This window comes from Cebus imitator, unplaced genomic scaffold (genome assembly GCF_001604975.1).
Source record: "Cebus imitator isolate Cc_AM_T3 unplaced genomic scaffold, Cebus_imitator-1.0 Scaffold25, whole genome shotgun sequence".
Classification (NCBI taxonomy): domain Eukaryota; kingdom Metazoa; phylum Chordata; class Mammalia; order Primates; family Cebidae; genus Cebus; species Cebus imitator.
In genome coordinates, this window is record NW_016107340.1 from 7,881,715 (window position 1) to 7,906,299 (window position 24,585).

Consider the following 24,585-nt stretch of genomic DNA (forward strand, 5'->3'; position numbering starts at 1 on the left):
CAGGCTAAGAGGACGGTGTGCTTTGTTGCCAGAATCCTCAGTTTCTTATTTATGGATAGACACTTTATGAAGAAAGCTTCAAGGTGGTTGTACTGAGAACTGCTCAACTCTCAGGGTATGTAATGACTTGCTCCAAACCTCTGCACCAAGAGACTTGACCAAGCCCTGTCATGGCTTCTAGCTGCTTAAAGCCATGTCCTTAGGATGATGTCAGGTTCCCTTAAAATGCCTACCTGAAGAGGCTCAAAGCTGCCCGAATTTCCTGATTGTTCCAGGAAAAACTTGGTGATAGGCCCCTGAACTCTTTAGACAGTTAGTTTAGAAAGCTTGCAATTATGAAAACTTTCTCTGCTCTTTGAGATGTGAATCTAACACACAAAACTGTTTCCTCGAGGACCTGAGAGCCCAAGAACCCTGTCTCAATAAAACAGGAGCTTTCTAGAAAATAACTCTCATTCTCTTTCCTAGTCCCTCTGGGAAGATAAGGTGCTAAGTTCAGTGGACACCTTGCTTCAACTTGCTCAATTGCCTTCTTTCATAAAGATAGAAGATTGTTTCTCTTCCAGATAAGCACCAGTTAGCAAATCCAGATGGCCTAGTCACATGGACTAATCCCCCTGAGTACCCCTCAGTGCCTTTTCCTCAGCACACCTTAGCCTTTACTCCAGCGTTTTGTTCTCTGGGACTGTGAATGCGTTTCACTCTGGACTCTTTCTCCCTATTGCAGTAGTAACAATACAATGTGTCCTTAACACTTTAGTCGCTGACTTTATTTATCTTTGATACCGGGCCTCATATTCTTCCCAGTTTAAATGTAGTCAGAAGGAGCACTCTCCTCAAAGCTTTAACAAGTTTCATCGTGCCCCATTGGATACCCTGCTTATTTTTAAACCAGTCACTATGGCAAGTAGAACACAGTGCTTGTATTGGTACAGTATAGTTGCATCTTCCACTCTTGGACCCAACAATGCAGCCCCCACTGAACGACATGACAGGTTCATCAAGAGGAACACTGGAGTACAATTATCAAAAGTGAGGGGGAATAGATTCGTTGGTCAAAACCCAACAACCAGCCATTACAGTAGGCATTGAGGATTTTTCTATGAAATGATTGAAAAACGTGTATATATTGATCAGTGATTTTCCCGTTTCCACATTTTAGCATTTGTACAAAATTTCTGTTAAAAAAAAAAATGACTCTAGTATCAACTTTTTTGTACCAATTAGTTTTTAGTTTTATTTAATACATCTAGACTAGAGTATAAGCTCATTGACCATAGGGATAATGTTTTATACTTCTTCAAGCCACGTGTGATATTTGTCACTATATTAATAGTGGCGATTAGAAGAAATAAAATTGGCTGGGCATGGTGGCTCACACCTGTAATCCCAGTACTTTGGGAGGCCAAAGGCAGGCCGATCACATGAGGCCAGGAGTTTAAGACCAGCCTGGCCAACATGACACAACCCCATCTCTACCAAAAATACAAAAATTAGATGTAGTGACACACACCTGTAATCCCAGCTACTCAGGAGTAGCTGGAGACTAAGGCAGGAGAATCACTTGAACCCAGGAGGCGGACATTGCAGTGAGCTGAGATTGGGCCACTGCACTCTAGCCTGGGCAACAGAGCAAGACACTGTCTCAAAAAAAAAAAAATACCTAGCAAAATGAATATATTGCTAACTTACAGTATCATGTGAATTTACTCTGTTCAATTTTTGTGGCTATGTGTTGTTTGTCATCATTTCCATGGATCTGGAAAGATTAGGTCAAAAGGTAATACAAGGGACCAGCCCTTCTTCCTGCACGAAGCCTTTACTGATCCCTCAGTGAAAAGTAATAGTGCCTTTGTTTCTCCGTACATAACAATGTTGTTTGTACCTTCATTTAGTGCATGCCCTATGCAGGAAGATCAGATCATAGACCCTGAAGTCAAACTATGGATTTGAATTCTTGCATCACCATGTATTAACTGTGCAACCTTGGGTAAATCGCTTAACCTCTCTGTGCCTCAGTCTCTTCATCTGTAACATGTACTGAAGTGTCTACCTCACAAGCTTGTTGAGGGGATTACGTGAGATAATCTGTGTGCAGCCCTTAGAATAGTACCTGACACGTGAAAGTGTGTGGCTGTATTCCAATAAAATGTTACAGACACAGGCGGAGGAGTGGGCAGAATTTGGCCTGGGGAGACTCCTGCCATACAAGGTGAAAAGCTTCTGTGAGCAAGTACCCTCTTATTCATCTTGGTATGGTTTATATATTAGATCATTAAAATGTGTTGCCTTGAATTCAGTTGACTTACTGTGAAGTTGTAGGAGGACTCTGGAGCACCCTTCCTGTCTCTTACCCTCTCCTTTCTTCCTTCAAAAAATATTTACCTTAGGAGAGAACTGAAGAAAATTGTAGCTGTCTGATTTGTGTTTTTCAAGGCTAGAAGATACCTTTGAGATTATTTTGTTCACAACCACAATTTGACTTAATTGAGGCAGATTTCTCTGGCCTGCTCAGAATCAAAGCTAACAGTACTTTTCAAGGTTGTTAACTTTGCATACTAACTAGGCTAGTTAGCAGTTAAGAAAAATGCTGAGATAATTTTTTTCCTTTAGTACAGAGTTATTGCCAGAGTTGATTTTGTAAGAGCTTAATTTTCAACAGTGGTTCAGTGCTGTGTAAGTAAACCTCAGAAGAAATTGATTTGTAAGTGTTGCCTAACATACTTGTGAAAAATAAACATGCTTTAGTTTTATGCTTATAGATTTTTGATTAGTGAAAGGCCTATGCTGTTATTATCTGTAAAATAGCAGCTTATGATTTAAAATAGTTGTCATAAACACCATGGTTGACATTCCTGTTGGTCCTGTTAGATGTGGTCATTTGAGGCTAAATCCATTGGCATTAGACTTTGACATTCACTCTGCTCACCTGGCCTGTTTGTTCACTTGTTCATTTCTCTTTTGCCCATCCTCATCTTATGTCCCTAAACTAAAGGAAAATTATCTACTCACTTAGTCCTTTCATAGGTGGTGATCATAGGATTTTAAGTGTACGTATGGCATACTATTTTCATATTTTTTCATAGTGTAATTGCCCTACATAATGCATACAAATTAGACATTTGGAATTTTGAAGGTCTGGAAGCAGAACTTCAGGCTACCTTCTGAAGATTGAGTGTGAGGATTAAGTGAGACAGAGTAGTTGTTACTTTATTACCATTCCTATTTAAGTATTTTGAACAGATAACATTTATTAAATGTTTATTCTGTGGTAAATGCTTTATATTTAATCCTCTAAACAACTTTATGAGGTACCCACTATTATTACTTACCTCCATTTTACTGAATATTGAGGCAGAGGGAGATTATGGATTTTTCCCATGGTCATATAGCTAGTATGTGGTGGAGTAAGAATTGAACCTCTTCCTTCAGAACCCATCCTCTTAACCTCTTACTGTTTCATTCATTCAGCAGATCTATATTGAGCACCTGATATATAGCAGGCACTTCGAAAGTACTTTGTAAAAAATAAAGCATTGAAAAGAGCATAGTTACCTAATTGATCTCACTTCTCTTTTCCTGATGGTTTAAAGAGAATTGCAGTGCTATATTGGCCTCAGTCTCTATTGATAGGCCAAGACTTTCTCAAGAAAATAAACTGTATACATTATTATATCCCTAGTGCACAGAATCATGCCTGGGACAGAATGGGCACTCAGCAAATAGTTCATAAATGAAGGAATGAATGAATGAAAGAAGGGAAGAAGGAAAAAAAGCAAACCTCCTCCAAAATTCTATTTTTTTTTTAACTTACCTTTTAAACATTTCTTAAAGACTACTAAACCTTCTGGTATTGAATTTTCATTGCAGTAAAAATCAGGTTTCAGTAATTTATTTCAATTAATAACGTAAATTAGATGTCAAATCACTATTTTTTTTGCTTTCCCTGTTTATCTTTTACTGTATTCTAATTACATCTTATCATCCTCCCCTCACCTTCTCTATTTTAAAAATGCACTAGGTTTTTATTCGTACTTTACTTTGTTATATACCTTTGACTATGACATTTCAGAGAGAATTTTTTTTCCCATTATTTCAGATTTCAAGATGGAGGAAAATGGGGGCTCCTATGTTCTGCCTTGCACAGAGTGACATGAGTAGATATCACGGGACTCCTGACCCCTAGCCAGTGGCTCATCTTGTTTGCTAGGCTTCCTTTGATTTTTTTTTCTGACTTTATTCCTTGATTTAAATCCTTCTATAAATATTAAAGGGAATAAATGAAATAAATAAATGAAATCCAGGGATGTTAGAAAATTTTCTTTAGTTTCTCACTTTCTTTTCACTCTTGGTAATTGAGCAGGAGTATCACTTGTGGTCAGGGGTTCAAGACCATTCTGGCCAATATGGCAAAACAAAATCTCTATTAAAAATACAAAAAATTAATCAGGTGTGGTGGCATATGCCTGTAATCACAGCTACCCGGAAGGCTGAGATACAAGAATTGCTTGAACCCAGGAGGTGGTGGTTGCAGTGAGCAGATACTGCACCACTGCACTCCAGCCTGAGTGACAGAGCAAGACTGTCAGAAAAACAAACAAAACATACAGTTCATCTTTCCCTCAGTAGATATCGAAAGAGTGGGATAAAAGGAAATATATATATATATATATGTGTGTGTGTGTGTATGTGTATATACATATATATACACACACATTTTATATGTATATACATATATATACACACACATTTTATATGTATACACACACACACACACACACACACACACACACACCCCAAAGACTGTAAGTCATTAAGATACCTTTGAATAAATCACTACTAAAACATTGTGGGGTTTTTTTGGTTTTTGTCTTTTTTTTTGAGACAGGGTCTCGCTGTGTCTCTCAGGCTGGAGTGCAGTGGCGTAATGTCAGCTCACTGCAACCTCTGCCTTCCAGGTTCAAGTGATCCTCCTGCCTCAGTCTCCCTAGTAGTTGGGATTACAGGCATGCACCACCATGCCCAGCTAATTTTTCTATTTTTAGTAGAGAGGGGGTTTCACCTTGTTGGCCAGGCTGGTCTCGAACTTGTGACCTCAGGTGATCTACCCACCTCAGCTCCCCAAAGTATTGGGATTACAGGTGTGAGCCTCCAGGCCCGACCAAACATTGTGGCTAGAGTAGTGTTCACATCTTCTGCTTCTACAGGAATTTGTGACTGTCCAGGAAACAAAACTTCAATAGAAACTGGTATACCTCCCCAAAATAGCATTTTGTCTCGTCATCATTTTATAAAGTCTAAATAGGCAACTGTGTAACCTGCATTTGAATATTAAGCTAAATTTTCTTGAGCCAATGAAGTCACATTCTCCATGTTTCTTGTTATCAATGGCTATAACCCAGCTGATTCTATATATATATATCCATTGTTTGTTTAAAAAAGAGTTGTATTATCCAATTGTTTTTTGAGCCCAGACTTGGGCATTTATTCTCTTCTAAGCTTGAAACTGTTTTATCTTTAGGGTTTGACTAAGCCAGGTCCATTTTTTTTTTTAGCAAGTATATTAAAATATTTTATACAATATTTTGGACTTGGATGGAGAGTAAGCAAGATTTTAAATTTTCTTTAGCTTTGACTTCTCGTGCTTTTTAAAAATCATTTAATTTACATTCAGGGGTATATGGCAGGTTTGTTACAGAGGTAAATTCCATGTTGCAGGGGTTTGGTGTACAGATTATTTTGTCATCCAGGTAATAAGCATAGTACCTGATAGGTAGGTTTTTGATCCTCACCCTCCTTCCACCCTCCACCTTCAAGTAGGCCCCAGTGTCTGTTGGTTGTTTCGTTTTATGAAGTATCTCTGACCCGGGCAAGGTGGCTCATGCTTGTAATCCCAACACTCTGGGGAGGCCAAGGCGGGCAGATCACCTGAGGTCGGGAGTTCGAGACCAGCCTAATCAACATGGAGAAACCCCCATCTCTACTAATAATACAAAAACTAGCTGGGTATGTGGTGCATGCCTGTAATCCCAGCTACTCGGGAGGTTGAGGCACAAGAATTGCTTGAACACAGGAGGCAGTGGTGGTGGTGGTGAGCCGAGATCGCGCCATTGCACTCCAGCCTGGGCAACAAGAGCGAAACTTCATCTCAAAAAAAAAATAAAGAACTTCTAGGACTGGATTTTTATTTATTAATATATTTATACACAAAATACTTTATAATTTCTTACATTTTATACTCCTTTGGATCTTTAACATTATTATCATTGTCCAAAAACAATTCTCACATTACATAAGCTGTATTTTATGGTTACAGAGCTCCATTTAATTGTTAATGATTTGTTTTGATTTGGCTGTTTCATTTGTTTTTTAATATCTGAACAGTGTATGGGTTTCGACAGACCACGATGAAATTGAGAATGTGGCCAAACAGTTTGGTGCACAAGTTCATCGAAGAAGTTCTGAAGTTTCAAAAGACAGCTCTACCTCACTAGATGCCATCATAGAATTTCTTAATTATCATAATGGTATGAGTTTATTCAAACTTTTATGTACTTTTCTACTTCCTTTATCATCTTGTGAGACTTGTTTTAACATTTGAATTCCAAACCTTAATATTACTTGCTTGCAAGGAACTTTTTTTTAAATATCCTTTTCATTTCTCTTGTCTTTTTAAGAGGTTGACATTGTAGGAAATATTCAAGCTACTTCTCCATGTTTACATCCTACTGATCTTCAGAAAGTTGCAGAAATGATTCGAGAAGAAGGATATGATTCTGTTTTCTCTGTTGTGAGACGCCATCAGTTTCGATGGAGTGAAATTCAGAAAGGAGGTAATGTCTTATCGGTCTTTATTTTAGATTATTTTATTGAGAATCAACTTTCGTTGTATATAAATACTCTTTAGGCATGAGGAGAGCAAAAAGGGAGCTATAAAAGAGAATGTTTGATTCATTACTTTAGTAGGTAATGACATTTACAGTCAGTTCAAAATCTGTTATTGAGCCAACACAGCTAGACCAAATTATTTCTTTGCTTTACTCTTTACAGAGGGACATTCTAATCCTCTTATTTCTATTTGCCTTTTGAGGCAGACATGCCATTTTTCTAGGTCGAATACATTTATGTTTGTTCTAGACATGTTTGATGAACAACATACAAATTATATGGAAATAGCATCTACCCAAGTGTTCCGAAGGATCTCAAGAATGACATTTTGAAGTTCTACCCCAGATTTGTAACTCCATATATAAGAAGGGTTCCATAGGGTTTACTAGGCATTTTGCCTGACATGTCCAGTGTGCTGTAAATCTGACTGTGATTTTCCATTCAGCAGTGTGCATTTGAGTTGTTTCTTAAGGATTCCATTTTCTGTTGAAATTCTCCATTTTTTAATCCATTTTAAAAAGTCTTTTCTTCTAATTTAACATATTTTTGATAGCTGTTCAAAAGTCCTTGATTGCAAATTTCAATATCTAGTCACTTACAGTTCTGTGCTATGACTACTTCTCTCTTGATTGTGAGTCACATATTTCTGCCTCTTCATTTGGCTCATGTTTAATTGTATATCTGGCATAGACACTAGAGTACATATTTTCCTCCAGAAGGGGTATAACCTTTCTTCTATCAGGCAGATAGGATAAGGGGCTGATCACTTTGATCCAATTAGGAGTTGGGCTGGGTTGAAACTTTAATTTCATCTCACCTCTTAGTATAGGTGTCTTATCAGGAGATATATCGTGTATGTGTTGCCGACACTCAAATCCATCCCCTACTCTTGCTAACAAGACTTTAAGGGATCTGCAGACCACAATTCTATAATGATCTCTCCCTGCTTTCCAGCCCATTCCCCGCTTCCCATACAGTACACTCAGCCTAAGTATTATAGAAGGAAGCATTAGGTGGGAAGAACTAGCTGTATGTTTGTAGTTCCTACAGATGAGAATCTGTAACTGAAGTCCACAAGGCCATTAAAACCCCATGTAGTTTTTGCCTACCTCAGCAGAGTCCCTCTGATTATGCAAAGCTTGATCTCTCTTTCACCTTCTCCTCATACTCAGCAGATATGCCCAGGAAGACAGCAGCCACTGATACTAGGAAAGACTTGTCCCTCTCTTTCCTTTTCTCCAAAGTGAATTATCTAGTTGGTTTATTACCTATCTCCACCCTAGACTGTACACTCATGAGAGTAAAGAGAGTTCTGGTCCCTACTCTGTAGCCATGGTCTATAGAGCTATGTTATCTCTAGCTATTTGATTTGTATTCGCTAAGGTTTTTTCCTGGGTTATTTCAAACACTGGGGTGGAATTGAACAGGGGATGGTTTAGTTAAACAAGTAAGTAGAGGTTATTCCTAGAAGCCTTTATACATACAGAAATGACAGCAAAAAGCGAAGAAAGATTCTGGAGAATAACTAGCTGTTACAGACACAAACACACACACACACACACACACACACGCACACACACACACAGATTTGAGGAAAACTCAGTGAAAAGGCAAAGAAATCTCTATTTGGCAATACCAAAGGCTTCACTGATTATACTATGTTCTATTCATTAATATTGGCATTACTGAGCCTTTATTATCATGTGTACTCATAAACATAATTTATTATTATGTTTAGTATGTTTTTAATGATAGGAATCTATAATATGTTACATATACATTTTCATCAATATAAAATCTTCAATGATTTAATGGAGAAATATTTAATTTTCAGTAATAATTCTAGAAAAACAAGTTCTCAACCTTATCAGATAAATAACATATTTCTATATATGCAAAGAATGAGAAATAGATTAAAGGGCTCAAATTTGAATATAGGTATTTTAAAACTACTTTAAAGCGAATTTAAGGTGTGAGAAAAAAGTTCTTTATCAGACCAGGCTCAGTGGCTCACATCTGTAATCCCAGCACTTTGGGAGGCTGAGGAGGGCAGATCACAAGGTCAGGAGTTTGAGATCAGCCCGGCCAATATGGTAAAACCCTGTCTCTACTGAAAATACAAAATTAGCCAGGCATGGTGGCCTGCGCCTGTAGTCCCAGTTACTCGGAAGGCTGAAGCAGGAGAATCGCTTGAACCTGGGAGACAGAGGTTACAGTGAGCCGAGATCGTGCTACTGCACTCCAGCTTGGGTGACAGAGTGATACTCAGTCTGAAAAAAAAAATTTACCTAGATAGAGAAATGCCCTGCATTCTGAGTTCATTTTTATTAACTTTTTTAAGGTTACTAAATTAACACTTTCTTCAGAGCAACATGGACTTATTCTAACTTTTTGCTTTTAGTTCGTGAAGTGACCGAACCGCTGAATTTAAATCCAGCTAAACGGCCTCGTCGACAAGACTGGGATGGAGAATTATATGAAAATGGCTCATTTTATTTTGCTAAAAGACATTTGATAGAGATGGGTTACTTACAGGTTTGTACCTTCATTCTGCATTAACCTTTTAAGCTCTTTTGTGTGCATGCTTTGAGTTCTAGGGAAGAAGTATGGTACAATTTCTCTATGGTAAAGTAAAGTATCAATCTACAGAGGAAAGGTAATAGCTGACAAGATTTGTCATCTGAGGCATTTATCCTGCAGGTTTACCCCAAAGTGATCGTTGGAATCCATTCAGTAAATATGCAAGGAATTTTGCTACAGTGATAAAAAATGAATCAAGTGCTGCATGTTTACACATGTCCTGGTACTCTATTATTTTATTCAAAACTATGTAATCCATGTTTGTGTTATAGTTATGTTGCGGCTGTAGGGTTGAATAACTTCTATTGCTTTAAAAAGACAAACAATGTCACAGAGGTGAAAAGAGTAACAGCCTGGCCTTCAGGAAACCGGGCTTCTAATTCTAACTCTTTTATTATGTAACCTTGAATAAGTGTCATTTTATCTGTCCTGACTCTCATTTCTCTCATTTTCAAATAAGGGATTTAATGTCTTTCATTTTAGAGCCTGCAACATGGTTGCATTACGTATTTCTTAACTTGTTAATTTTAGTTATTATTTATTACTTACTGTGTACTGTGGAGTATGTGAAACACTGTGTATGTTATCTTGTGTAATCTACATAGCAGCTGAATGAAGTGGACATTTCTACCCAGTTTTACAGAGGAGGAAAACTGCATCTCTGGAAAATGAAGTAATTGATTCAAGGCAAAAACAGCTAGTAAATGGTACTGTCAGGATTTATATTCAGGTTCTTATTTTACTCAAGAAATAGCATTTTTAAAAAGAGCGAGAGAAACCTCTCCATTGTGTAATAAAAATTCCAATGTGACTCTTATTCTGAGCAAAAGAGAAAAACATTTTTACAGATCATCTGGTCAGTGTATAGGCAAACTATAGACTGGCTGTTTAGTTAAATTTAGGTGTTCAGAAAAAATAGATTTGATGTACATAGATACTAACATTTTTAAGCTCTTTTCTAAGGAGGACCATGGTGTAACCCATTCCTAAAGTGTGGAGAAAAATGTTTCTCATTAAAACAAGATTTATGAAGAGACTAACAATTTGGAAAAAAAAAATGAAATTGTCCAGTAATTGATCTGGTCATTCAAATAATTACTATCAGAAGAAAGGCCCCTTCTCTTGCCACCTTGCCCTAGAATCAAGAGACTGCCCTTGCCTTTGTCCACATATATCTTAGATGACTATTAGCCATTTTCATCTGTAGCTCAGGGATCTAAGAAAACTGTGGACAACAGACACTACAGTTATATTTCCTCCCCTGTGTTGCCTGTTAGTTGCAAATTAGAACAGAAATTCCAAAAACCTTTATACTGTTTTTGGATGATGACAGGAGAGACTTCCTTAAAAAAAAGAGGATACAACTAAGGGATTTCCACAAAATCCCCGTTGTCAGAATCCTGGAAGAGGTAACATTTCTGCTTTTTCAATATTAAAATAGAAATTAATTTTTTTAAAAAAATAGAGAACTTGAACTAGATAGAATTTGAAAAATGTTAAGGTTATTTGTTTTGTGTGAGCTTTCTCCTTAAAAAAAAAAATCAAGCTGGGCGTGGTGGCTCATGGGTGTCATCTCAGCACTTTGAGAGGCCAGCTTGAGGCCAGGTTTCCAAGACCAGCCCTGGCAACGTAGAGAGATCTTATATCTACAAAAACTTTTTAAAAATTTAGCCAGGGATGGTGTTTTATACCTGTAGTACCAACTCCTTTAGGAGGCTGAAGTTGGAGGATTACTTGAGCCCAAGATTTCAAGTTTATAATGAGCTGTGATTGTGCCATTGCACTCCAGCCTGGGTGGCAGACTGAAACCCCTGTCCCAAAAAAATAAAAATAAATTAAAAAATCATTTTTATGTGACTTATTTTACTGAGTTACTCGTTTTTCTCAGTACTGCAGAAATGAATTCATTGTTCTGTATTAAAGTTCTGTTATATGTGAGTGAATATTAAAAACTGTATTCATGACATTTGTTCTATCTTCAGGGTGGAAAAATGGCATACTACGAAATGCGAGCTGAGCATAGTGTGGATATAGATGTGGATATTGATTGGCCTATTGCAGAGCAAAGAGTATTAAGGTAAAAACAAACAAATCTGTATAGCCTTTCTAGTAAGTCCTCATAATTATACTTCTTGATACTGATTTCTGAAACCTCAAACATCATAGGATCTTTGTAATTACTTTGTTCATGTAAGGAAGATGTATGTAAAATATGTGTTTACATGGCTTATTCAATAAACTGAGAAACATTATCTGGTTAGACCATACAATTTTTAGTTATTGCACTATAAGTTGAAATATATATGTGAAGTAAATTTGAAGAGTAATGTTTGAATAATTGAATGGAGGGTGACATTTAATTCATTGATTTAGCCAGATGAGAGGGAGTGATTAGTATTGCACTTGTACTCAAAGGTCTATTTTGGTTTCTTTTAGATATGGCTATTTTGGCAAAGAGAAGCTTAAGGAAATAAAACTTTTGGTTTGCAATATTGATGGATGTCTCACCAATGGCCACATTTATGTATCAGGAGACCAAAAAGAAATAATATCTTATGATGTAAAAGATGCTATTGGGATAAATTTATTAAAGAAAAGTGGTATTGAGGTATGTGCTCCCTGAATATAGCAGTATTTTATAATATTTTGATTCAGGGTGGAAGAACATGCAAGGAATTAAGAGATTTAAATTTTTAATATTAACTATTAAAATACCTGAAATTTGACCTTCATATGCCTAGAAAATTATTATACCATTTATTTTTACTCTTCTTTTAGAAGAGTTGGATTAGGAATTTGTTAAGCAGCAAATAGTATTTCTTGTTTATTCAGTAACTATAAACATAATACTTTTTAAACGGGAGCTATCTAGTATTTCCCATAGGATCTTGCAACAAAAGAGATTCCCTAGATAATACGTATGCCATTTTAAAAAAAGAAAATATCTTGTGGATTTTTAAAATCTAGCTTATTCTTGTGAATGACATTTTTGATTCAAAATAATGTTTAAGTATATTTTTTCAATGAAGGCTAAGATAATTATAATACACTAAAAATCCTAAATATGTGTTGCTAAGCAACACAAGAGAGGTTATAGACTTTCCTCTGGATAAATTGAACTATAGGAGAATCTTAGATTAGTATCAGACAATATATGTTGTATTTTTTTTACCTGTAGATAGAATTCTTTCTATTGTAGAAAATAAAATACTGTCTCACCTTGATTGGGCTATTAGAAATAAGCTTTAATTTTATTTTAAAATGAGAATCAGTTTTCTTAGGCCTTCAGAAGGTTAAAAGATGACTCATTTGTGATTTGGATTATCTACAAGGTTAATTATTATGAAAGATTCCTGTTTTCTTCACTTTCTGATTTTTCCCTTCTCCCTCCGATCCTTTTTTCTAAGGTGAGGCTAATCTCAGAAAGGTCCTGTTCAAAGCAGACGCTCTCTTCTTTAAAACTGGATTGCAAAATGGAAGTCAGTGTATCAGACAAGCTAGCAGTTGTAGATGAATGGAGAAAAGAAATGGGCCTGTGCTGGAAAGAAGTGGCATATCTTGGTTGGTATCTTTTTATTCATCCATAGTAAAATGGATCAGGATTTATTTACTTATTTTAAAAGAAACAGGTAAATCAGAAGGCACATCCCTTTAAATGGGCATGATTGTAGGGAAATAGGAACTCTCTTACACTGCTAATCAAAGTGTTAAAAGGGACAGTCTTTCTGGAGGTTAGTTTAATAATATATATCAAATGTAGAATGATTACTAGCACAAGCTATAAAGTCAGACCACACTACTGATTAGCCAGTTGTGATAAGATTAATGTTTCCTCATCTATAAACTGGACATACCAAGAGTACCTATTATCATAGGGCTCTGGTAGGGATTAATAACATAATCTGACTAAAGCACTTAGCAGAATTTCTAGTACATAGGAATTACACTGAATATTTTTGGCTGTTAATTGAATGTACATACTTTTTCCTCCAAATTCAAATTCCAGGAAAGAAATAAGACAAACTGGCCAATAGTAAAGTTAAAAGAACCCACTTAAATGTCCTGCGAAAAATAGAATGAATGTCCCTAAAAAGGCATACTGTGCAACCATTACAAACAGTGCTGTGATCTATATTTATTTGCATGATCAGATACAGCAATAAGTTTTTCACTTTAATAGTAAGCAAATGCATGTACAGTTAGCTATGATAATATGCAGCATGGAAATGATTGTGGGAACTTTAAACTTCCTGCTTACATAGCTTATAGTCTGATGATGTCAACATTTTAAAATTGATAATAAGGTATTAAGATGCATAACAACTACAAATCATGTATGAAAGAAATATTTACAAGGGTAATAGCCTCAAAATAAGCAGCACAGGAAAACTTTGGGAGTATATGATCTGGAGACTTCAGGAATAACCCTTAAACCACACATGAGGTTTCAATGCCCATAAATACTACAGAAGGTTTGTTAAAGACAGATCCAATTTTTATTAGAAGAAAACAATTTTAATGGAATATATAAGAAATTCTAGCTAAAGTTAGTATCTTTGGGATATTAAGCAAGCTTCTATATGCCTTAGTTTTCTACTTAGAATATAAAGAGAAACCAAATTTTATAAGGCCATTAGAAAGAAAAACAGGCCAGGGACAGTGGCTTATGCCTGTAATCCCAGCACTTTGGGAGGCCAACGCAGGCAGATCACGAGGTCAGGAATTCGAGACCAGCCTGGCCAACATGTTGAAACCCTGTCTCTACTAAAAATACAAAAAATTAGCCAGGCATGGTGGTGTGTGCCTGTAATCCCAGCTACTCGGGAGGCTGAGGCAGGAGAATTGCTTGAACCTGGGAGGCAGAGGTTGCAGTGAGCCAAAATCACGCCACTGCACTCCAGCCTGGGCAACAGAGCAAGACTCCATCTCAAAAAACAAAGAGAAAGAAAAGCAAAGATAATATAAAATGCTTAACATGGTGCCTACAGATGGTAATAAGTGTATCATTTATATAGGTAAAACTCTAGAATTATATGTGTCAAAATGTAGTGATTATCTACAAATGGTGATAATTAGGATGATTTTGATTTTTTTTGCTTTTTTTTTTTAAAAAAAAAATCTTTTTACCATGAATATGTATTACTTATATGACATTTAAAAAAAAAGGAACACTTTAAAAGGAGAGTAAAAAAATAGGGAATAGCATTTAAATTTTTATTTTAACAGAGCAGGCCAGGCATGATGGCTCAGGTCTGCAATCCCGCAACTTTGGGAGGCTGAAGCAGGCAGATCCCAGGAGCTCAGGAGTTTAAGACCAGCCTTAGTGAGAAACTTAGTGAGTCCCCATATCTACTAAAAAAAAAAAAAAAAAAAACACTCAGCAACTGAAAAAAGACAAAAAACAACAGGCATGCGGAAATTAAATCCTTGACAGAAGAAAAGTGAGACAAGCCTTAAAAAAAAAAAAAAAAAACACTCAGCAGTGTTTATGCGGGTGACATAAACATCTAAAAATATATTTCTTAAAAAAATCAATACTTTTATAAGTAAAATTTAGTAAGTAGAGTTTAAAGACTGGATATGCAAATAATTAATTTGTATTATCTTTTAGTGAAAACAATTCAAATTTCAACACATTTAGTAATAAAAGAGAAAATTTCAGTAGATAAGCACAGAACAAATTTAAAAGAAACTCTTTTCAACCAAGATTTTATTGTTGTATGTGGTCTAAAATATAGTAATAGTTTACTCAGAATGATGAATTGAAGACACTGGGAGCTTCTAAAATGCATCCTATTCCAAAAAAGGGGTTAATGGAGAAGGAGAAAAAGGATATAATTATGTCAGTTGATTTAGTATTTATTTTTATTCTTTAAAAATGGTAATTTTCAGCAAATATTAATAAGTGGCATATCAATCAGAACTATTAGAGATTTAAAGAGATTTAAGATATATATAAACAAAAGACCATATGTGAACTTTAGTTCACTCCTGATTCAAATAAGTTAACTATAAAAGGACAATTTTGAGACAGCTGGGGAGATCGCAACATATACTAGGTTACTAGAGGATATTAAGGAGCCGTTATTGATTTTATGGGTTTCATGATATTCCATCAGATTAAAAAATTATATCTATTATAGATAAATGCTGAAGAGTTTTTGGCTAAAATATGATGTCTGGGAATTCCTTCCTCTCCCTCTCCCCCAAAAAACTAGGGGGCAGTGGACAGAAAACAATATTACGAAGTGATTTTAAATTCTGATGATTTTTCAATATAAAATTGAGGTTCTTGCATATGTTTCAAATTTTGCTTAATAAAAATTTAAATAACTTAGAATTCATATATAAAATTTCTTATATTTGTAATATGTAATATGTAATTTGTAATATGGCAGGTAGGAATTATGCTCCATTCTTCTCTAGCTGATAAGAGTTGACTTTTTATTGCTTAGGGAAAACCCTTGACCTCAATTATACTGTAAAATATTTTTGTTCCATCTAATCTTTAGCATTCTTAGATGCAGTGCCCTTAGCTCTTACTGAAGTTGCCAGAGTTACCTGTTGGTGGTTGTCTGCATTATTTTAGCTAGAATATTCTTTGTCTGTTTAAATGTTTGCTCAGTATTTATTTTACTTGACAGGCAATGAAGTGTCTGATGAAGAGTGCCTGAAGAGAGTGGGCCTAAGTAGCGCTCCTGCTGATGCCTGTTCCACTGCCCAGAAGGCTGTTGGATACATTTGCAAATGTAATGGTGGCCGTGGTGCCATCCGAGAATTTGCAGAGCACATTTTCCTACTAATGGAAAAGGTTAATAATTCATGCCAAAAATAGAAATTCGTGTAATATTGAGGAAAAAAATGATACTGCCTTCTTCAGCCACTTTGCTTTTATTTTTGATTAAGTAAAATTCCATGTCATAATGTTACGGAGAGTGTGATTTTGTTTGTGATATATATATATTGTGCTCTACTTTTCTCTTTATGCAAGATAATTATTTAGAGACTGATTATATAGTCTTTCTCAGATTTTTAGTAAATGCAAGTAAGAAACATCATCAAAGTTCACTTTGTATTGTACCCTGTAAAACTGTGTGTTTGTGTGCTTTCAGAGATGTTGGGATTTTATTTATCTGGGAACAATGCGTATGGTAATACATGCCCTCCTATTAATAAAATTACATTTCACAAACTTGATGAAAACTGCCTTGTTGGTATAGAAGAAATGTACCAAGCATTTTGTTTCCTTTAAACATTAATCAATCTTGGTGAGAAACAAGTCACTCGATGCCGGGGTAGAGCATCTGATTGTACTTCACATACGTATATGTAACAGCATATACATTTGTCCCTCGGTCCCTCGGTCTACATGGGGATTGGTTCCAGGACCACCCACATACACGAAAATCTGTGCATACTCAGTTACCACAGTCAGCACTGTTGAACCCACATATACAAAAAGTGGGCCCTCCATATACTGCAGGGTTCACACCCTGAGAATACTGTATTTTTGATCTGCATGTGGTTAAAAAAATTCACGTAAAAGTGGACCATACAATTCAAACCCATGTTGTTCAAGGATCAACAGTATATACAAATAGAAACATCCAAATAAATGTATATGTTACGAAGGTATGTATTGATTGGGAGGAAGCAAATTATTTGCAGTTACCCCTGAGATAATGGTAATTTTTTTTTTTTTTTTTTTTTTTGAGACAGAGTTTCGCTCTTGTTACCCAGGCGCGATCTCGGCTCACCGCAACCTCCGCCTCCTGGGTTCAGGCAATTCTCCTGCCTCAGCCTCCTGAGTAGCTGGGATTACAGGCACGCACCACCATGCCCAGCTAATTTTTGTATTTTTAGTAGAGACGGGGTTTCACCATGTTGACCAGGATGGTCTCGATCTCTTGACCTCGTGATCCACCCACCTCGGCCTCCCAAAGTGCTGGGATTACAGGCTTGAGCCACCGCGCCCGGCCCGATAATGGTAATTTTGTATACAGGATCTTGGAGATATTACAGGTTTGGTTCCAGACTATTGCAATAAAGCGAGTCATAGGATTTTTTTGGATGCCAAGTGCATAAAATGTTATGTTTAAAGTATACTGTAGCCTATTAAGTGTGCAATAGCATTATCGGCAGATAAACAATGTATATACTGTAATTTAAAAATAGTTTATTGCTAAAAAATGCTGACAATCATTTGAGCCTACAGCGAGTCAGTCTTTTTGCTGTTGAAGTATCTTGCCTTAAATAATGGTGGTTGCTGAAGGTTGACATGGCTATGGCAATTCCTTAGAATAAGACAACAATGAAGTTTACCACATTAATTGATTCATGAAAGATTTCTCTGTAGTGCGTGATGCTGTTGGATAGCATTTTACTCACAACTGAACATCGTTCAAAATTGAAGTCAGTCCTCTCAATCCACTAGTTTATCAACTACATTTATGTAATTTTCTAGCATTGATTGTCACTTGGTGTTCATAGCATCTTTACCGAGAGTAGATTCTATCACATGAAACCACAGTTTTGCTCATCTATAAGAAGCAACTTCTCATCCATTCAAGTTTATCATGAAATTGCAGCAATTCAATCACATCTTTAGGTTCCACATCTAACTTTATTCTCTTACTCTTTATACCACATCTACAGTTACTTCCTCCTTTGAAATCTAGAGCCCCTCAAAGTCATCCATGAGGGTTAGAATCAACTTCCAAACTCCCATTAATGTTGATATTTTGACCTTCTATGAATCATGTATGTTCCTAATGACATCTAGAATAGTGAATACTTTCCAGAAAGTTTTCAATTTACCCATTTCCATCAGAGGAATCACTATGGCAGCAATACTCCTAGAACTGTATTGTTTGAATAATAAGACTTGAAATTACTCATTGATTCATGGCTTCAGAATGGATGTTATATTAGCAGGGATGAAAACAACATGAATCTCCTAGGACATCTCCATCAGAACACGTGGGTGACCAGGTGCATTGTCCATGAGCAGTAACGTTTTGAAGGAATTTTTTTTCTGACCAGTAGGTTTCTACAGTTGGTTTAAAATATTCAGTAAACCATGTTATAAACAGATGTGCTATCAGCCAGACTTTTTTGTTCCATTTATAGAGCACAGACAGAATAGATTTAGCATTATTCTTAAGGGTCCCAGGATTTTTAGAATGGCAAATGAGCATCAGCTTCAATGTAAAGTCATGGCTGCTTTAGCCTTCTAACATAAGAATCAGCCTGTCCTTTGAAGATTTAAAGCCAGACATTGACTTCTTTCTAACTCTAAAAATCCTAGATGGCATCTTCCAATAGAAGGCTGTTTGGTTAATACTGAAAATTTATTGTTGAGTGTAGCCACATGCATCAATCATCTCAGCTAGATCTTCTGGCTAACTTGCTGCAGCTTCTACATCAGCACGTGCTGCTTCACCTTGCACTTACTTTTATGTTACAGAGATGGCTTCATTCCTTAGACCTCATTAACCAATGTCTGCTAGCTACCTGCTTTTCTCCTGCAGCTTCCCCATCTTTCCCAGCCTTCATAGAATTGAAGAGAGTTAGGGCCTTGCTCTGGATTAGGCTTTGGCTTAAGGTAGTGTTGTGGCCTGTTTGATCATCTTTCCAGACCACTCAAACTTTCTCCATCTCAGCAAGAAGGCTACCTCACTTTCTGATTATTTGTGTGTTCACTGAAGTAGCACTTTGAGTTTCCCTCTATAACTTTTTTTTTTTTGTATTTACAACTTTGCTGACCATTTGGCACAAGAGGCCTAGCTTTCAGCCTATTTAGGCTTTTAACATGACTTCCTCACTAAGCTTAATCATTTCTAGCTTTTGATGTAAAGTGAGTGATGTGTGACTGTTCCTTTCACTTGCGTACTTAGGGGGCCATGGTAAACTTATTAATTGACCTAATTTCAATATTGCATCTCAGGGAATAGGGAGGCCAAGCAGAGCAAGAGAGATCAGGGAGCAGCTGGTTGGTGGAGCAGTCAGAACACATAAAACATTTACGGATTAAGTTTTCTGTCTCTGTGAGCATAGTTCACAGCCCTCCAAAACAATTACAGCAGTAACATGAAAGACCGCGGATTCACAGATCATCATAACAGATAAAATAATAATGAAAAAGTTCAAAATATTGTGAGAATTACTAAAATGTGACACAAAGACATGAAGTGAATCCATGCTGTTGGACAAGTGGTGCCAATAGACTTGCTTGATGCAAGGTTGCCACAAACCTTCACTTTGTAATAAACACTATCTGTGAAGTACAATAAAGCAAAGCTCATTAAAACACGGTATGCCTGTATTATATTTGGCTATCATCACGGCTTTACAGCTGACATAAATAATTCTTCTACCTGATTAGATTCCAATAGTGGAGAATTGTCTCATAAATGTGGACACTTGCCTGATAAAATTCATTTGCAGTGGAACATTTACATCTATTTCCATCATAAAAGTAATTCATGTGACAAGAGGTTGACCTCTCAGGCCAACTATACAGGAAGCTGCTTTTTCTCTGTCAGGACTGTTGGATTTACACACTCCAGAGTCTGCTCCCATAGGACAGACATAAGTCGGAGAAAAAAAAAATAACTATAAAAATAATGGCTTATTTTAATAAACTTTAATGGCTTATTAGTTTTCTTTACATCTTGTCTTAGTTTTACTCTCATCCTTCTGGTTTTCCCACCATTAACTTTATTTTTTCCCACCCCTTTACATTTACACATCCATGACGGTTCTCACCCCACTTCTTATTCTTTCCCAGGAATCACATCTCTATTTAAGGTTTCAGATGCAGATGAACCTCATATATAATCTTCAACCACAATACTCTGTTGTGAGTTCTAGTCACATCTCAAATTTTCATGTTATAGGCCAGACTCCTGGACTTCATCTCTCAAGTTTGTGATTTTATCATTAAGATGTTATAGCTTTTCAGCTTCTCCTTTTTATCTCTATTCAGACACCAAAGCTTGAGTTTGATACTACTAACCCAGGGTCCTGTCAGTTTATCCAGTACTATCACCAGATCACTTGTTCAGATTTTTGCTAGTTATTAACCTTTTCAAAATATTTAGTGACTCTATGCTGACCATGGAATAATACATACTTATACATACTTCAAACCAAACATTGTAGCCGGGTCACAGCCTAATATTTCCAGCCATAGTTTCTCAAGTTATTGTGGGCCTCTTCACCCCAGTCGTAGCTTATTCTCAAGTCCTACCTTTATCAGCATGAACAATACATTCCTCAAAAAAATTCTGCAAAAATGCCTCCCAAATCAATTACTCTGTATGAGTATAAATCATATTGGAGTCCTCGTTTCGTTTCAATGACTCTGAGCCAAGTACAAGGAGATAATTCAATTCTCACTGTTACATCTACTGCCTGTGTTCCTAGTAGTAGAAAATCTTAAGAAAATATCATATGTTCAGCTCCAATATGTAAGGAACTTAGAAGTTGCCATTCCCATCCTTACATCAAGCAAAACTGGACCAACTGAAAATCAATGGCTTTTGGACCTACCAGAGAACCAAGGTCTCAGGGCAAACAGCCACCCATCTGGAGAGAAATGTACATCCAGAGAGATACAAGAGTATCTGATACTTGCTTACCTGGAGCAGAAGCTCCAGGATGCCCTAACCTGATAGGAACACTTAACTAGTAATTCTGATGAATTGCTAGAGCCTGAGTATGGTCTAATGTGAGAGTGAGAAACTCCTAGTGGTTGCTGTCATGCAGTGGGTGGGCTTGCAAATACAACTTCCAGAAATATCAGTAGGTCCTCACAGGGAGGTTCTGAGGATTCAAGAAAAATCTCCCAATGGCCCTGGCAGGAGGGGGTAAAGAATATGTCTCTTTTCAACTTTAGGGGACCTACTATCAGAAAAGCTTAACCAGGTTGAAAAAAAGAATTTAGAATTTGACTTTGGAATGTTTGTCAAATATCAAAGGTTTAAACATTTGGTATTACAAAATAAAATCTCAGGTCACTATAAGTAAAAGGGAAAAATCTTTACTTGTGGATAGAGGATAGACAGCTTTTCAAAGAAAACCTAATAAAGACAGTATGAGGCCAACTAAATCTGTCTCTTTTCTTTCCGCTCTTTTTCTGTCATTTATTCAGAAGGCAAACAAAATATTTTAAATTTTTTTTTAATATTATACAAAGATTTCTTAAAAAAAAAAGCCAAATTTCACCTTTGCATTAGTATACTATTAATGTTAAACCCAATTCTCAATAAAACCTTATAAACAAATCTATCCAATCTTAATTAATTTGACCATTAGGTAAAATTTCCATAATTTGTTTTTTATAATCCTTTACAATGTTGTGTTAAAGAGCAGTTCAACTTTCTAAGAAAACCTTGTTATTCAGACACATGGGCCCAGACTCTGGTCCCGCATCCATGTTCTTTTATTTTAATGTTTGATTTATGGAAAAACTAAATAATCCCTTTCAAATTTTAGCCAGCTTTCTCACACCCATAGGACTGTTTTTATAAGATTAATCTCTAACAAGTCTTTCACAATTTGTTTAAACTTTCAGTTTTGTCCTATTGTTCTTTTAGCTTAGGCCAATCCTTAAAAACCTCTGAATTAGACAAATTACATTCTCTTTAACAAAAACCATTCCACATGCCTTCTTATAACCTGTTACCAAAACCACATTCTACTTTCCTTATATATCTTGCATGTGAAACTGTTTCTCCAGTAGTCTCAATTACATGTTACAAGGTTAACTCTCAGCAACTTTTATTTTTGGCAAAAAACCCAACAAGTAAAAGTAATTTTAACCATATATCAATTGTAAAGCCCAGGACAAGACAGAGCTGCAAACAACTGATTCTTCCAGTCTAGGCAGGGAACCTGGCTAACTCCCTATGTCCCAAGACCTTACCTAGAATCCAATAGCTATAAAAGAGGCAAGTCAAATAATTATTCGAACTCCTAAAAGTATTTTATGACCTTAAAGCATCTAGCATCAGGTGAGTACTCACAGTACCTGGTTTTAGCTTTGTATCACTGAAAGAAGATCTGAACACGTAGAAAAAACACTCTTGAATCACCGATGCCATCCCTTGCCCACTGCCCCAACCCAGCCCTAGCAGCAGCAGTGTGGGGCAGACAGTGTCTCTGAGTCCTGGAGGAGAGAGAACATTCCAACTATAAGGCATTGAACTCAGTGTTGCCTTTGGTAGCAGAAAGAAAAGAATCAGACCAAATTCAGCTGATGCCTGTCCATGGAAGGAGCATTTAAACCTGCCCTAGCCAGAAGGGAATCACTGATCCCAACCGTCAGACGTTGAGCTCCTCCAAGCTTTGCCGCCATGAGCTAAAGCGCTCTGAGGCTCTAAGTAAACTTGAAAGGCAGTCTAGGCCATAAGGACTGCAACAGCTAGAAGAGTTCTAGTGCCGGACTGAGTCTAGAGACAGTGGACTGGAGGGGCACATGACCTACTAGACACCAGCTGGGGCAGCTAAAGGAGTTCTGGCATCTCCCCTGCCCTAACCCCAGGCTGCACAGCCCCTGGCTCCAAAAGAGATCCCTTCCAAAAAAAAAAAAAAAAAAAAAAAAAAACCTCATCCTTTCTTCCCTCAGTTTCAAAAGTGTTTCCAATGTTCACATTCTAGTTAGACCACAAGAGTCCTGCCTCAGCACCAGCAGCTTAGTGACAGCATATTTAAAGCAGGCAGAAAAGAACAGAAAGGGAAATACAGCCTGCCATAGGATCCAGGCCTATATTCCTGTGAACTCAGTGCTAGGCATAGGAGCCAGGTTTCACAGGTGAGGTGTGAGAAAGGAGGAGAAGAAAAAAAGAAAGGTAAAGTGACCAGAAGGAAACTTGGGAACCTTTCAACCACTACACAGAGTGGGGTCACTACACCCACCATTCTCATTTATCTTCTGTCAGGGAGAGTCTTAGAGCCCTACGTGGGCAGCTCTCCGAGATAGTCAGGGGGGTGAAATGAGAGGTAGAGAGTAAAGAAAGGCAGCAGGGCCCATACAAAAACCCATTCATTCACACGTACAAACAGTATGCTTCCAAATGAGTCGCCAGTCAAGGGTCTGGGCGAAGCCCTTAATCTCCCACCCCAGTTCCAAATGGCTTCACAGAGAGCTGAGTCTGAGCTGCGTTCCTATAGTGTCATATAGTCAAATAAATACAAAGGCACAAAATGCTCAAATAGTATCATTTAAATAGAGCAGGGCCCCAGTGACACACCAAAAGAGCCAAGTCTTAAATAGGGCAAGGCCCCAGCGATACCCCAAAAGGGCCACCCAGTTTGGGTGCACTCCAACTACTCATTCAGTTTCAAAGTTTGTTAGCTTCTTAAGAGGCCCTTTTGCCTGCACCAGTCAAGTACTAAAGGCAGCAGATGCCATGCCATGAGGCAAAAGGGAGCTTCCCCTAAAACAAATGCATTTTTGGCAGCTTCTGGGAAGTTGCCTAACGTTCCCATTATGGGATGTGCTAGCCATGAGCAGCTGGCACTCACAGGTGACACCACACCTTACCTGGTAGTGAAACGGGGCTGACAAACTTAGCTCACCCCAGGCATGCAGCACCTCCCCATATGAGCCACAAAAATTGTAACCAAAACACAGGTCCAGTCACTCCAATTAATAGGAGCAAGGTCTGGTATAAAGAAAGTGACATTTTATTCCAAAGCTTGCATAGGGGAAGATAAGCAGGATCTTGCCTTTGAGGATACCACTTCACTTTTGGAGCAGAAAGTGGGGTGCTGTTAAAGGGGGCCCAGCATGCTGGCATGAATGACATGCAGAGGAAGAAGTGAGCAGGTGGGGGGTCTGCATACTAGCTTTGGTGCCTTAACTACTGGGTGGTCAAGCTGGTGACTGCTGGTCCCTTTGAGGACAGGACTAGGTTGTAAAAGCAGCAGAAAATTCTTGAGGTGGCAGAGAGTTTCACAGCAAAAATACTTGGGTTGTTGATGGACTGTTGTTTCTTTAGGCAGCAACCTGGTAGGAGAGTTTCACTCTGGAGCTTCTAAGTACATAGTTAAATAAGCTTGCCCTCTAGCGAGTGTCTGGTGGAAAGGGTAAAGGCTATAACTGCATTTCTA

General features: G+C 37.2%; 1 protein-coding gene and 1 long non-coding RNA gene across 2 annotated transcripts in view; both read left to right on the forward strand.

Moving 5' to 3' along the window:
- Positions 1–16,655, forward strand: part of CMAS (cytidine monophosphate N-acetylneuraminic acid synthetase) — an 18,771-nt gene extending 2,116 nt beyond the window's left edge. Inside the window, exons 2-8 of the mRNA XM_017522969.2 lie at positions 6,385–6,527; positions 6,678–6,833; positions 9,290–9,423; positions 11,451–11,545; positions 11,905–12,076; positions 12,876–13,029; positions 16,113–16,655. Coding sequence (XP_017378458.1) covers positions 6,385–6,527; positions 6,678–6,833; positions 9,290–9,423; positions 11,451–11,545; positions 11,905–12,076; positions 12,876–13,029; positions 16,113–16,303 — 1,045 coding nt within the window. The 3' untranslated portion in view covers positions 16,304–16,655. The remainder of the gene's footprint in view (positions 1–6,384; positions 6,528–6,677; positions 6,834–9,289; positions 9,424–11,450; positions 11,546–11,904; positions 12,077–12,875; positions 13,030–16,112) is intronic.
- LOC119470253 lies at positions 9,430–11,009 on the forward strand. Its single transcript, XR_005199143.1, has 2 exons — positions 9,430–9,691; positions 10,074–11,009. It is a non-coding gene; the product is annotated as an uncharacterized LOC119470253 (long non-coding RNA).
- Positions 16,656–24,585: the final 7,930 nt, after the last annotated feature.